General features: G+C 41.7%; 2 protein-coding genes across 4 annotated transcripts in view; one reads left to right on the forward strand and one right to left on the reverse strand.

Annotated features, from left to right (window-relative positions):
• Window positions 1–2,404, reverse strand: part of LOC139104110 (fatty acid synthase-like) — a 317,124-nt gene extending 314,720 nt beyond the window's left edge. For all 3 annotated transcript variants that reach the window (XM_070659343.1, XM_070659342.1, XM_070659341.1), the window contains exon 1: window positions 2,101–2,404. In XM_070659343.1, the coding sequence (XP_070515444.1) occupies window positions 2,101–2,263 (163 nt within the window). In that variant the 5' untranslated portion in view covers window positions 2,264–2,404. The remainder of the gene's footprint in view (window positions 1–2,100) is intronic.
• A 10,239-nt stretch (window positions 2,405–12,643) lies between these two features.
• LOC139104196 (uncharacterized) lies at window positions 12,644–14,486 on the forward strand. The gene has a single exon (XM_070659509.1). It carries the CDS (start codon window positions 13,101–13,103, stop codon window positions 14,484–14,486), a length of 1,386 nt encoding a protein of 461 aa, XP_070515610.1. The 5' UTR covers window positions 12,644–13,100.
• The last annotated feature ends 312 nt before the right edge of the window (window positions 14,487–14,798 follow it).

A 14,798-nucleotide genomic window follows, 5' to 3' on the forward strand; every position in this document is an offset into this window, starting at 1 on the left:
CGGGCCCTTTGCGTAATCCCGCTCTTAGCGTACTACTCTCATTAACGTTTAGTTTTCTCTAACCATTTGTACAATTTGCTTACGTCATTTCCTTTTGTTTTCTTCATTTACTTTGTATTATCTTGTCCGCAATATTTTGGGCTTTGCAATAAACTACTTTATTTTGTACATTGATCACGTCTCGGTTCTCTAACTCGTACCCCGGTTCCCGACGAGCTTTCCACCTCCGAAATTACCGTGTTACATCTTTACTTCATTTATAATTATGTTTCTAATAATAATATAATTTTTTTTTCCTTTCCTATCTCTTCTTACTCTCCCCCACCACTTCTAGTCTCTTCATCCTTTCTTCTATCTTTTTCCATTCTTCCCCTTTTCCTTCCCCCGTTTTTCCTTCTTCTTTCCTCGCTGTTCCTTTCATTTTTTCTCTTGCCCCCTATTCTCTCCTCTTACATTCCTCCAGTTTTTTCTCTAGTTCCTCCATTCTTTTTGTTAAGCTTTCTCTGTTCTTGTCCCACCCTTCTCTCATCTCCTCTATCCATTTTTTCATATCCTCTCTGCTCCTTTCGGTGATCTCTTTATTTTTGTGCTTGTCTTAAATGCCTCTCATTTTCTCCTTTTCCCACTCCTCTTTTTGCCATTCCTTTCTTTTCTTTCCTCTTTTGTACATATCATATACTGTACACTTTTACTATACACTTATAATATTTTTTTTTAACTTGTGAAACAAAAGTTTGTTTTATTATGTTCATGCCGTTAAATAGAATTATTTTTATTTAAAAACATTTGCATAAAACATTTTTTGACATTGTAAATAGTTACCAAGATATATTTATAAAAAAATAAAAAAGTAATAAGCCGTCTTAATTTTAAGCGCAGATTTTACTTTTTAAAATCGAGTATCAGCAACAAAAATTTTTCTTTAATTTATCAAATATTTATTAAAAAATATTTATTAGAAAAAAGTCAAAACGTAACTAAATTTCATGATTTAATTTATGAATATATTTCTTCCATCACCGATGTTTTAATAAACATATTAATAATGTAGCATAATCAAATATTTAACATTAGACCTAATGTTTGCATGAAACATGATTACATATATAAATACATAAGTTTTTGACGTAACTTTATATTGCGTAATAATACAAAGATTTATAACCTTATATTAAACTACAATTAATTAATTATTCTTGTTCAGTATAGTTGTAATAAGATTTACATATAAATGTAACAAAAAAAAAATTAATAATAAAATTAATAGCAACCAAACAGACATACAATAAGTTGACGCGCACAATTGTGACTTAATACAATCCAAGTACGTAAACTTTTAGTATATCAACTTGGTGTTTATTAATTTTGTTATAAAAACACACTATTATAACGTCAAGCGTCAACTGTACGTGCAGCAAAACCATTGCGTATCATAATTAATAGGATTTTAAACCTTCCTGTTTATCACCTATACGTATTTTGTACTAATTCTCGAATCAAGAGACGCGATAGCGTCTTGCGTTAAATGTACGTTTAGCGCTTAAGTTAGTATATAAATATTGATTGATTTAATAAATTCGTCCAAAATAGTCTTCTGTACAAAAAGTAATGATAACCAATATAAACATCTTTTTTAAGAAATCCATATGAAATTGTCTTTATTAAAAATGTTTTTTCGATAAAAATAAAAGTTTACAACAATTAAAACTTTAAAAAATAAACTTTTGATTTTAATTTTGATATGTCTGGACATTAGTTGTAAAATAAAACTTTTAAAATTACAAAACTTTTGTTTTATTGTGAGTAAAGTAATATAATTTTTTAACACGCGACTATTATACAAAAAATTGACGCTACACAATTGTGTCTTAATATAACAATAACGGAGAATAAAATTTGATATTTGCATGGGACATCCAATGTGCAATATTTTTTGTATGCGAAAATTTATTGCATATTATAATTATGTAAAAAAAAATAATATTAGAAATACTTTTTTCAGATTAATTTTTTAATATTTTATTTTTTAAAACTAATTAATATATCTTATATTAATTTAAAATAGTGTTATTTTAAATAATTGAAATAACAGTTATTTACAATTATTCCATCGTCCATGACCACTGGATCCAAGATCCTTTTTGTTACAAAGATTGTCTTGAAATTCTTTTAAATTATTGCTATTAGGAAATCGGCCAGCAATGCCAGAAATAACGATTTCTTCTTTAGCATCATCGCTGGAGTATAAATTCAATTGATTCATATTTTCTTTATGCGATGCAAATATATTATATTTTACAAATAATTTTATTTATTAAAAAAAATAACCACAACTATTATTTAATTTTGTATATTATGAAATAGTATATAAACTATTAAATAAAAAAAGACTCCAGAACTTCAACTTATTCAGAAGGAAGTCAAAACGTAACTAAATTTCATGATTTAATTTATGAATATAATTCTTCTGTCACCGATGTTTTAATTAACATATTAATAATGTAGCATAATCAAATATTTAACATTAGACCTTATGTTTGCATAAAACATGATTACATATATAAATACATAAGTTTTTGACGTAACTTTATATTGCGTAATAATACAGAGATTCTCAACTTTATATTAAACTACAATTAATTAATTATTCTTGTTCAGTATAGTTGTAATAAGATTTACATATAAATGTAACAAAAAAAAAATTAATAATAAAATTAATAGCAACCAAACAGACATACAATAAGTTGACGCGCACAATTGTGACTTAATACAATCCAAGTACGTAAACTTTTAGTATATCAACTTGGTGTTTATTAATTTTGTTATAAAAACACACTATTATAACGTCAAGCGTCAACTGTACGTGCAGCAAAACCATTGCGTATCATAATTAATAGGATTTTAAACCTTCCTGTTTATCACCTATACGTATTTTGTACTAATTCTCGAATCAAGAGACGCGATAGCGTCTTGCGTTAAATGTACGTTTAGCGCTTAAGTTAGTATATAAATATTGATTGATTTAATAAATTCGTCCAAAATAGTCTTCTGTACAAAAAGTAATGATAACCAATATAAACATCTTTTTTAAGAAATCCATATGAAATTGTCTTTATTAAAAATGTTTTTTCGATAAAAATAAAAGTTTACAACAATTAAAACTTTAAAAAATAAACTTTTGATTTTAATTTTGATATGTCTGGACATTAGTTGTAAAATAAAACTTTTAAAATTACAAAACTTTTGTTTTATTGTGAGTAAAGTAATATAATTTTTTAACACGCGACTATTATACAAAAAATTGACGCTACACAATTGTGTCTTAATATAACAATAACGGAGAATAAAATTTGATATTTGCATGGGACATCCAATGTGCAATATTTTTTGTATGCGAAAATTTATTGCATATTATAATTATGTAAAAAAATAATATTAGAAATACTTTTTCAGATTAATTTTTTAATATTTTATTTTTAAAACTAATTAATATATCTTATATTAATTTAAAATAGTGTTATTTTAAATAATTGAAATAACAGTTATTTACAATTATTCCATCGTCCATGACCACTGGATCCAAGATCCTTTTTGTTACAAAGATTGTCTTGAAATTCTTTTAAATTATTGCTATTAGGAAATCGGCCAGCAATGCCAGAAATAACGATTTCTTCTTTAGAATCATCGCTGGAGTATAAATTCAATTGATTCATATTTTCTTTATGCGATGCAAATATATTATATTTTACAAATAATTTTATTTATTAAAAAAAATAACCACAACTATTATTTAATTTTGTATATTATGAAATAGTATATAAACTATTAAATAAAAAAAGACTCCAGAACTTCAACTTATTCAGAAGGAAGTCAAAACGTAACTAAATTTCATGATTTAATTTATGAATATAATTCTTCTGTCACCGATGTTTTAATTAACATATTAATAATGTAGCATAATCAAATATTTAACATTAGACCTTATGTTTGCATAAAACATGATTACATATATAAATACATAAGTTTTTGACGTAACTTTATATTGCGTAATAATACAGAGATTCTCAACTTTATATTAAACTACAATTAATTAATTATTCTTGTTCAATATAATTGTAATAAGCTTTACATAGATGTGTAACAAAAAACAAAAATTTAATAATAAAATTAATAGCGACCAAACAGACATACAATGTGTTGACGCGCACAATTGTGTCTTAATATAATCAAAGTATGTAAACTTTTAGTATATCAGCTTGGTGTTTATTAATTTTGTTATATAAACACACTATTATAACGTCAAGCGTCAACTGTACGTGCAGCAAAACCATTGCGTATCATAATTAATAGGAATTTAAACCTTCCTGTTTATCACCTATACGTATTTTGTACTAATTCTCGAATCAAGAGACGCGATAGCGTCTTGCGTTAAATGTACGTTTAGCGCTTAAGTTAGTATATAAATATTGATTGATTTAATAAATTCGTCCAAAATAGTCTTCTGTACAAAAAGTAATGATAACCAATATAAACATCAATTTTAAGAAATCCATATGAAATTGTCTTTATTAAAAATGTTTTTTCGATAAAAATAAAAGTTTACAACAATTAAAACTTTAAAAAATAAACTTTTGACTTTAATTTTGATATGTCTGGACATTAATTGTAAAATAAAACTTTTAAAATTACAAAACTATTTTGTTTTATTGTGAGTAAAGTAATAAAATTTTTTAACACGCGACTATCATACAAGAACTGACGCTACACAATTGTATCTTAATATAACAATAACGGAGAATAAAATTTGATATTTGCATGGGACATCCAATGTGCAATATTTTTCGTATGCGAAAATTTATTGCTTACTTTCAAAAATAACGTTTTTAATAATTTTTTTAATTTATTGCATATTATAATTATGTAGAAAAAAAAATTAGAAATACTTTTTTCAGATTAATTTTTTAATATTTTATTTTTTAAAACTAATAAATATATCTTATATTAATTTAAAATAATGTTGTTTTAAATGATTGAAATGAAAGTTATTTACACTTATTCCATCGTCCATGACCACTGGATCCAAGATCCTTTTTGTTACAAAGATTGTCTTGAAATTCTTTTAAATTATTGCTATCAGGAAATCGGCCAGCAATGCCAAAAATAACGATTTCTTTTTTAGAATCAACGCTGGAATATAAATTTGATTGATTCATATTTTCTTTATGCGATGCAAATATATTATATTTCACAAATAATTTTATTTATTAAAAAAAATAATTACAACTGTTATTCAATTTTGTATACTATGAATTAATATATAAACTATTAAATAAAAAAAGACTGCAGAACTTCAACTTCTTCAGAAAGAAGTCAAAACGTACCTAAATTTTATAATTTCATTTATGATAATATTTCTTCTGTCACCGATGTTTTAATAATCATATTAATAATGCAGCCTAATCCAATATTTAACATTAGATCTAATGTTTAAATAAAAACATAATTACATATATAAATATTTAAAATACAGGCAAATACTAAATAAAAGATATTCTTTTATTTTTCTTCGTTTTAAAAAACTCGACAAAAATTATAGAAGTTTAATTGGGATGTTTTATCGCTTTCACCATGTAACGAGGTAGGCATCTACCTCGTCCCGGCAAAACAGCGGCCGGACCGTCGGACCGAACATCGTCCGACGGAATAGGGGCGCGGTGCGCCCCGACCCTTTTTTAATACACCGCAATGAGTAACGCGCACCGTTTTCGGTAAACGTACCACCGTCCCGCGTCGCGCGAAAATTAATACTTTTTACGATCGCGACGAGCGCTGCGACGCCAACCCCCGGGAACCCGAACACCCCGGGCCACGCGAAAAACCGAATAAAAAGGCCGGGTACCGAGCGATCGAGAGCAGTCTTCCGATCTACTGAGCTCCGTTCCGGGCCTCCGCTCAGTAGCTTCCTAGACAACCGACCCACCCAGGAGTCGCTAAGCACGAGGGTCGAGCGTTCTCGGCCTTCGCCAAGAGTTCTTGGCCGCGACACCGCCTCCTTTCCTCCGAAGCTCCCAGGTCGCCGGCCACAGCGGATAAAGCGGGGTGAAGCGTGCTTCGCCTCCGCCGAGCGTTCTCGGTTTATCCCGTGGGCGACGCCCGGGCAGCATCTCCAGCCGCATCGGCGGTTCCTAGCGAGCGTGGTGCAGTCCTGAGGTAAAGAGTACTTTGCCTCTGCTGAGCGTTCTCGGCGATTGCCCCCCGCGCTCCCGTTCCTAAGGGAAAACCGCGGTCCAGCATAGGGAGGGCACAGTATCATATCCACGCGCGCGAATTCACGCGACCGACGACGCTTCTGTTTGCGTCACCCGTGCGATAGGCGCCGCGTTATAAAACCGTGCGTGTAAGAAAGGCGAAACTCGCGCGACCGCCGGCGACTCTGTTTACGTCGCTCGTGCGACAAGCACCGCGGCGGAACAGCTGTACATATTGTAAATAGGAGAGCTATAAATAAATGTAAATAGTTGACTCGAAAAGACACGAGACTTAAAGTGCTTTCGTTCCTTCCCGCGGACACCCCGGCCGGCCCTGAACGCACGCGACGACTCGCCGAATCCCTGGCGAGTCGCTCGACCGTGTCCGGCCACACGGAGGGGAGAAAGGGGGGTGTTACATGGCGCCCGAACAGGGACCGGGAAGACGTTAACCGGGAAGGAACGAACACAAATGCCGAAAACCGACGTACCGCGGAATTGGCTATATCGGTTGTCTAAGGCAGAGCTTACCGCCGAATTACGTATCCACGCGCTAGACATAGCGGGAAACATCGACGAGTTACGCGCCCGACTGAGCCAGTACGTCGCACAGAATCCCGATAAGTTTCGGACCCCGCGAATAATCATTTCCGATCCAACCGACATGCCGGACACCGCCGGACTCGCTACGCTGCCCGTAAATACCGCCGAGGTCCCCGCGCACGACGATACCGTCAAAAGTATTAACCAGATTAGGAAATGGGGTTGCTTTTTCGACGGAAAAGATCCCGTCGCGTTCCTCGAACGGGTGGAAGAACTGCGCGAGGGCTACGGACTCACGGGGGATCAGGTCATCCGAGGCCTACCGGAATTGTTACGGGGAGAGGCGATCCTCTGGTACCGGAACGTTAGGGACCAGTGGGGTGGTTGGGAAGAGTTCCGAGAGGCGTTTCAACAACAATTCTTTCCCCCGCGGTACCGCGCTAAGTTAAAACGCGAGCTTGAATCCTGTCGGCAACGCGAGGGGGAGAATTACCGCAAATACGCGACGGACGTTATGACGCTGATGCGACGGGTAGGGGGGTACGCGGCCGAGGAACAGGTTGAAATCATGTACGACAATACCGACCCGCGCATTAAAATCCATATTAGCCGAGAAACCGTAAAAACGATCGACGAGTTAACCCGCCGGGCTGTGGAAATCGAAGGATGCCTCGAAGAGACCCGTCGAGAGGCTCGAAATATACCGCGTTCAACCGCCGCCGCGGCCACCCCCGCACCCTACGACAAACGAGAATGCTGTTGGCGGTGCAAACAGCGCGGGCATACCCGTTTCGACTGCCGTAGAATTCCGCGGAAATTCTGCTCCCAGTGCGGACGCGACGGCGTACTCACACGCGACTGCCATCCTCCGACGGGAAACGGCCCACGGGCCGGGGAAGTGGCGGACGCACCCCGGGACCCGTAATCACGTTTTCACCGCGCCCGCACCTGGCCGTCCGTATCAACGGCCAGGTTATTACCGCGCTACTAGACACCGGAGCCGAGGCGTCATTCATCAGCGCCGACACCGCCGAAACGCTCCGACGTGCCGGCCTCGAATCCGAGCCATACGACGGCCAGGTGCAGCTCGCGGACGGGACCCCCGCGACGACCTGCGGACGCGTGACGGCCAGGATCACGATAGGCGACGTTAAACTGCGGCACGCGATACAAATCCTACCCACGCTCGACAATCCCATGATCGTCGGTATCGACTTATGGGGACGGACGAAATACGCGATACCGCCACCCCCTCGGGCAACCCCCGCGTATCGACCGCGGACGGCCGCGTTACAATGCGACGAGGAGACACAACTCAGTGATTTCCTACGGACAGAAATGAAGCGGTTCGAGGGAATACACGGGCCGACACCGATCATTACTCACGAAATACATACGAAACCGGGAATATATCCGATTAAACAGCGGTACCGGCCGAGGAACCCCGCGATGCAAGCCGTGATTGACGCGGAAGTGGAAAAAATGATTCGGGAAGGCGTAATTGAACCGTCGCGTAGCGCGTGGAGCTCTCCCGTGGTCATCGTACGGAAAAAAGACGGAAAGCCACGTTTCTGCATCGACTTTCAGAGGGTCAATGAAGTAACCGAGCCCGACGCCTACCCCCTCCCGCAAATTACAGCCACCCTTGATAAATTGCGGGGGGCGCGATATTTTAGCACGTTAGACTTAAAAAACGGCTACTGGCAGGTGCCACTAACTTCCGAGAGCCGGCCTATTACGGCCTTCACGGTACCGGGGAGAGGCCTCATGCAATTCCGCGTGATGCCGTTCGGATTACACTCGGCACCAGCCACCTTTCAAAGGCTGTTAGATAGACAACTCGGGCCGGAACTAGAACCGCGGGTATTCGTCTATTTAGATGATATTGTAGTCTGTACGGCCACGTTTCGAGAACACCTAGATACATTGACCGAGGTCTTTCGCCGACTACGCACCGCGCGACTACGTTTAAATCCGGAAAAATGCAATTTTTGCACCGACCGCATAAAATACCTCGGCCACGTAATTACACGAGAGGGGATAAGCACCGACGCGGAAAAAACGGCCGCTATCACCGCCATACCCCGCCCACAAACGGTCCGACAGGTGAGGCAATTCCTTGGGATGGCCTCGTGGTACCGACGGTTCATCGAAAACTTCGCGACAATCGCGGCACCGTTAACGAGCCTCACGAAGAAAAACGCGCGATTCGCGTGGGGAACCGAGCAAAATGAGGCCTGGGAAAAATTAAAACGCACGCTAACAACGGCACCCGTCTTAGCTTGTCCGGACTTTACGCGGCGATTTGTATTACAGACAGACGCAAGCGTCGCGGGGTTGGGGGCCGTTTTAACACAATATTTTCCCGAGGGGGAGCGTGTGATAGCGTATGCCAGTCGGACGCTTAATACCGCCGAGAAAAATTACACCGCCACCGAACTCGAGTGCCTCGCGGTCCTGTGGGGCGTGCGGAAAATGCGGGGGTACATTGAGGGGTACCAATTTACGGTTATCACCGATCATCAATCGTTGCGTTGGTTGCAGAAGCTCGAGTCACCATCAGGTAGACTGGGGCGATGGGCATTCGAGCTGCAACAATATTCGTTCGACATTAAATACCGTAAAGGCGCGCTAAACCGAGTCGCGGACGCTCTGTCTAGACAACCGATTTTAATTAGCGTAGCAACGAGCACGTGCGGGTGGTACGACCGCATGCGACGTACCGTTACACAACACCCGCGAGACGCTCCTGACTTCCGAATAGTCGACGGGAAACTGTACCGACATATATTACACCGCCTCGATTTTAAAGAAGTTTCGCCGGACGACGAATGGAAGGAATGCGTACCGCGTGACCATCGCCAGGAAATATTAACGCGTTACCACGACGAGCCGACCGCCGGCCACCTGGGTATCGCCAAAACAATCGCGCGTATCGCCGAACATTACTATTGGCCCGGGATGTTCCGCGAGATCACCCGGTACGTGCGCGGATGCAAAAACTGCTTGGCCTACAAGGCGTCACAACAGAAGCCGCCCGGCTTATTACATGCCACACCGGTCGAACGCCCGTGGCAACATGTGTCAATCGACCTCGTCGGGCTCCTCCCCCGGTCGAAGCGCGGCCACGTATGGCTACTAAATCTCCAAGACCGATTTACGAAATGGATCGAAATTAGAGCCCTATCGAAAGCGACGGCTCCGAGCGTCACGCGAGCGTTAACCGAAGCCGTAATCCTGCGACACGGGTGCCCAGAAATTGTCACGTCTGACAACGGGACGCAGTTCCGATCCGACCAGCTAGAAACTCTGTTGCGATCTATGGGAATCACCCACCGCCTAACGCCGCCGTATTCACCGCAATGCAATCCGGTGGAACGGACGAACCGGACAATCAAAACCATGATCGCACAGTACGTCGGGCATAAACACCGAGCGTGGGATGAAAAAATAGAAGCGTTACAATTCGCCTTTAATACAGCGACACACGACGCGACCGGTTACACCCCTGCGTACCTAAATTACGGCCGAGAACTACGGCAACCGACCGAACCGAGCAAAAACACGGGCCCTGTCACCGAAACGCACCGGCGTTTGCAGGAAGCGCACGAATTTGTCCGCGTAAGATTGGCCCGGGCATTCCAAAGACAGGAGAAATATTATAATCTCCGACGACGTCCGTGGCGGCCGCAAATCGGGGAAAGCGTGTGGCGGCGGGAACACCCGCTGTCAGATAAAGGAGCGGCATTCAACGCAAAATTAGCTCCCAAATACGCCGGCCCGTTCGAAGTACGAAAAATAATATCACCCGTTATCGTCGATCTGAAAGGTCCAAACGGCCGTTGGTACCGGCACGTACACGTAAAGGACCTTAAGAGCGTTACGCCAGAACAGGCAACCGATGTCAACAAAGACGCGGATGACAACAACGAGGACGACGAGGAAGGGGACGATACCGAGAGCCGGACGACAGCGGTACACCGGCTCGACACTTGCGATAACACCAGCCATGGAGCAGGATATACTCGCGGAAATAAACCAGCTGCTAGGAGAAGCGTACGATCCCGCGGAGCCTGGAATCACCGAGGACTGGATCCGGGTATACCGCGGCGATACGGAGGAGGAGACCGGACGGCCGGCAATGCCGCCACCGCCGGCCCGTCAGGAGAGAGCGGGTGCACCGATCACCACGGTGCCTCGAGTCGGCACCGTCATCCAACGGTCCGACGCGACCAACCGACGGAAGCAAGCGGGCCTCCTGGAAACACCGCCACCGCCACCAGCCAGGCCACGGCGACTGACCACCGAGCCGCCGCCAAAGAGACCCACGCTGGAACCACTACGAGTCATGGGGCCATTACCACCGCCGCCGATTCCAGTAGAGGTGGCCCCCGGTGTAATCGTGGACGTGCCACATTTCTCGGCGCACGTCTCCCGGGAATACAAAGCGCGCGTCGGCCGCCAGCGATGGCACATCCGTTTCGATCGGGCGGGGCGAGTACGATCGGCGAAATTAAAATAAATTACTAAATGCCTCAAAATTCAGGCATCTGTAGGAAGGGGGGTGATGTAACGAGGTAGGCATCTACCTCGTCCCGGCAAAACAGCGGCCGGACCGTCGGACCGAACATCGTCCGACGGAATAGGGGCGCGGTGCGCCCCGACCCTTTTTTAATACACCGCAATGAGTAACGCGCACGGTTTTCGGTAAACGTACCACCGTCCCGCGTCGCGCGAAAATTAATACTTTTTACGATCGCGACGAGCGCTGCGACGCCAACCCCCGGGAACCCGAACACCCCGGGCCACGCGAAAAACCGAATAAAAAGGCCGGGTACCGAGCGATCGAGAGCAGTCTTCCGATCTACTGAGCTCCGTTCCGGGCCTCCGCTCAGTAGCTTCCTAGACAACCGAATCACCCAGGAGTCGCTAAGCACGAGGGTCGAGCGTTCTCGGCCTTCGCCAAGAGTTCTTGGCCGCGACACCGCCTCCTTTCCTCCGAAGCTCCCAGGTCGCCGGCCACAGCGGATAAAGCGGGGTGAAGCGTGCTTCGCCTCCGCCGAGCGTTCTCGGTTTATCCCGTGGGCGACGCCCGGGCAGCATCTCCAGCCGCATCGGCGGTTCCTAGCGAGCGTGGTGCAGTCCTGAGGTAAAAAGTACTTTGCCTCTGCTGAGCGTTCTCGGCGATTGCCCCCCGCGCTCCCGTTCCTAAGGAAAACCGCGGTCCAGCATAGGGAGGGCACAGTATCATATCCACGCGCGCGAATTCACGCGACCGACGACGCTTCTGTTTGCGTCACCCGTGCGATAGGCGCCGCGTTATAAAACCGTGCGTGTAAGAAAGGCGAAACTCGCGCGACCGCCGGCGACTCTGTTTACGTCGCTCGTGCGACAAGCACCGCGGCGGAACAGCTGTACATATTGTAAATAGGAGAGCTATAAATAAATGTAAATAGTTGACTCGAAAAGACACGAGACTTAAAGTGCTTTCGTTCCTTCCCGCGGACACCCCGGCCGGCCCTGAACGCACGCGACGACTCGCCGAATCCCTGGCGAGTCGCTCGACCGTGTCCGGCCACACGGAGGGGAGAAAGGGGGGTGTTACAACCATATTCGCCAGTACTCGCACCCTTTGATTTCCAACTATTTCAGTCGTTACAAAATTTGCTTAATGAAAAAATCTTCAAGTCTTTGGTTCAAATAGAAAAATATATAGAAAAGTTTTTTGCTGAAAAACCTGAAAGTTTTTGGAAAGATGGAATTTTTAAGTTGTCTGAAAAATGGAGAAATGTTATAAAACAGATTATATACTACAATGTAAATATTTAGGCTTTCACAGGTTCGCGGGAGAAGGAAGTAGTATTGGTAGAAAGTGAAGAACTCAATTAAGGGGTTATACCTAGTAGGAAATTATTTTTTTGGCCATTTTTTTTTATTGGCTTAAATGATGTATTGAAGTGCCTAAATTAATGTCCAAAAAGATTTATTACTATAATAATTTTCTAAGTGCTCGAAAAAATTGATTTTTTGAAGTGCCGCGCGCTGCTCCGAGCGCGCCAAATCGACAAAATAAATATCGGAGTACGTTTTACCTTTAAACTTTTTACCGACATAGTTTTTTTTTTTCTAAAAAGACGTAGAGATGTCACTGCTTGGTTTATAATTTGGGGAATGACTAAGCATGTTTCATATTTTTACCTGCGTACCCTTTTGTACCCAGGCAAGATCCTGTTTTCAAAAGATGTGTAACCGTTGTGAGTGTCGGTCGCAATTTTCTCGTGCAGTATAGTGGTCAATATAGTTTAAATCATGAGTGATAAAATATATGAAGGGCATAAAGGAACTAAACAAAAAACCATCACTAGCAAACGGAGCAATATAAGAAACCGGAAGCCACCTAATCGACATTCTATGGACAGCGTTCCGGACGAGTTCGTGTCTACGTCTGCCAAGAAAATTAAACTTGACTCTAAGAATGAAAACAAAGACATTGACGAAGGTTTCGGATATCGTTTTATAAATTTTATGACTGTATTTTCAACTTTATCGCAAATGATTGTATGTAAAACCTGCAAAGGCGATGTAAGTTTTACAGAATCAAGCAGGCGCGGACTCGGTTTTAAAATTGTAATGACATGCAACACATGCGGTGAATTTTATATTAATAACTGTCCTATTATAAATATTCATACATATGAACTAAACATTAGAATGATTTTTGCAATGCGCATCCTGGGAATAGGACTGAACGGAATAAAGAAATTCTGCGCATTTATGAACCTACCGAAACCTGTTTTTCAAGCGACGTATGACCTAATAATAAAAAATATATTGACTGCTACTTCAGCTGTACGAGATATAAGTATGAAGAAAGCTGCACAAGAAGAAATAAAAAAGACCCTCGAAAATATAAAAAGTTCCGAAATTATCGTTTCGGGCGACGGTTCGTGGAGGAAAAGAGGCTTCTCTTCAATTTTCGGAATAGCCACACTTATTGGTTGGTTTACTGAAAAAGTATTAGACGTGTGCATAAAATCAAAATTCTGCAAATCTTGTGAATATTGGAATAAAAAGGAAAATACTGCTGAATACGAAGAATGGGCCGAAATTCATCAGACACAATGTGAAATTAATCATACGGGCTCGGCGGGAAAAATGAAGGTTGACGCAGTGATTGAAATGTTTCAACGATCCGAAATTCTGCATAATATCAAATACGGCAGCTACATCGGCGACGGCGATTCTAAAACCTACAAAGGTATTATTGATGCCAAGCCGTACGGTGATTTCATTATTCACAAGAAAGAATGCATTGATCATGTTCAAAAAAGAATGGGAACTCGATTGAGAAATTTAAAAAAAAAAACTAAAAATCTGGGAGGCCGTGGCAAATTGACCGGCCAACTCATAGACGAATTGTTTATTTATTACGGCCTTGCAATAAGAAGAAATCCAGATTTCATTGAAAAAATGAAAAACGATATTTACGCCACGTTAAACCATAAAATTTCAACCGACGACAACCCAAAACATGATAATTGCCCGACTGGAATAACATCATGGTGCACTTGGCAACAAGCACGAGTTTCAGGAACTCTTGAGATCTACACGCATAAGCCTGCAATGCACGAGGACGTTTTAAACGCTATTAGACCAATTTATGACGATCTCAGCTCAGATAAACTTTTATCTTGATGCGGGAGGATATACTCAGAACGCGAACGAATCGTTTAATTCTATTGTTTGGTCGATTGCTCCAAAAACAATTTCAAGCGGAAAAAAAATATTAGATATTGCCGCAAATATATCAATTATAACTTTTAATGATGGACTATTTGGCGTGATAAAAATCCTGGAAGCTCTTAGAATTACGGTTGGTCGGCAATGTTATGATTTTTGTCTCGAATCCGACTCGCAACGATAAAGTTGTCTGAACGCGCAACATCTGACGCCGCCAAAGCCTAGCGCCGTGACTCTAAATCGGCCAGGAAAGATTTAGAGAGGCAG

The sequence above is a fragment of the Cardiocondyla obscurior genome, linkage group LG07 (genome assembly GCF_019399895.1).
Source record: "Cardiocondyla obscurior isolate alpha-2009 linkage group LG07, Cobs3.1, whole genome shotgun sequence".
Lineage (NCBI taxonomy): Eukaryota > Metazoa > Arthropoda > Insecta > Hymenoptera > Formicidae > Cardiocondyla > Cardiocondyla obscurior.

What these genes read in the sequence shown, in the direction of transcription:
- LOC139104196 (XM_070659509.1), top strand. Translation starts at nt 13,101, where the DNA reads ATGAGTGATAAAATATATGAAGGGCATAAAGGAACTAAACAAAAAACC.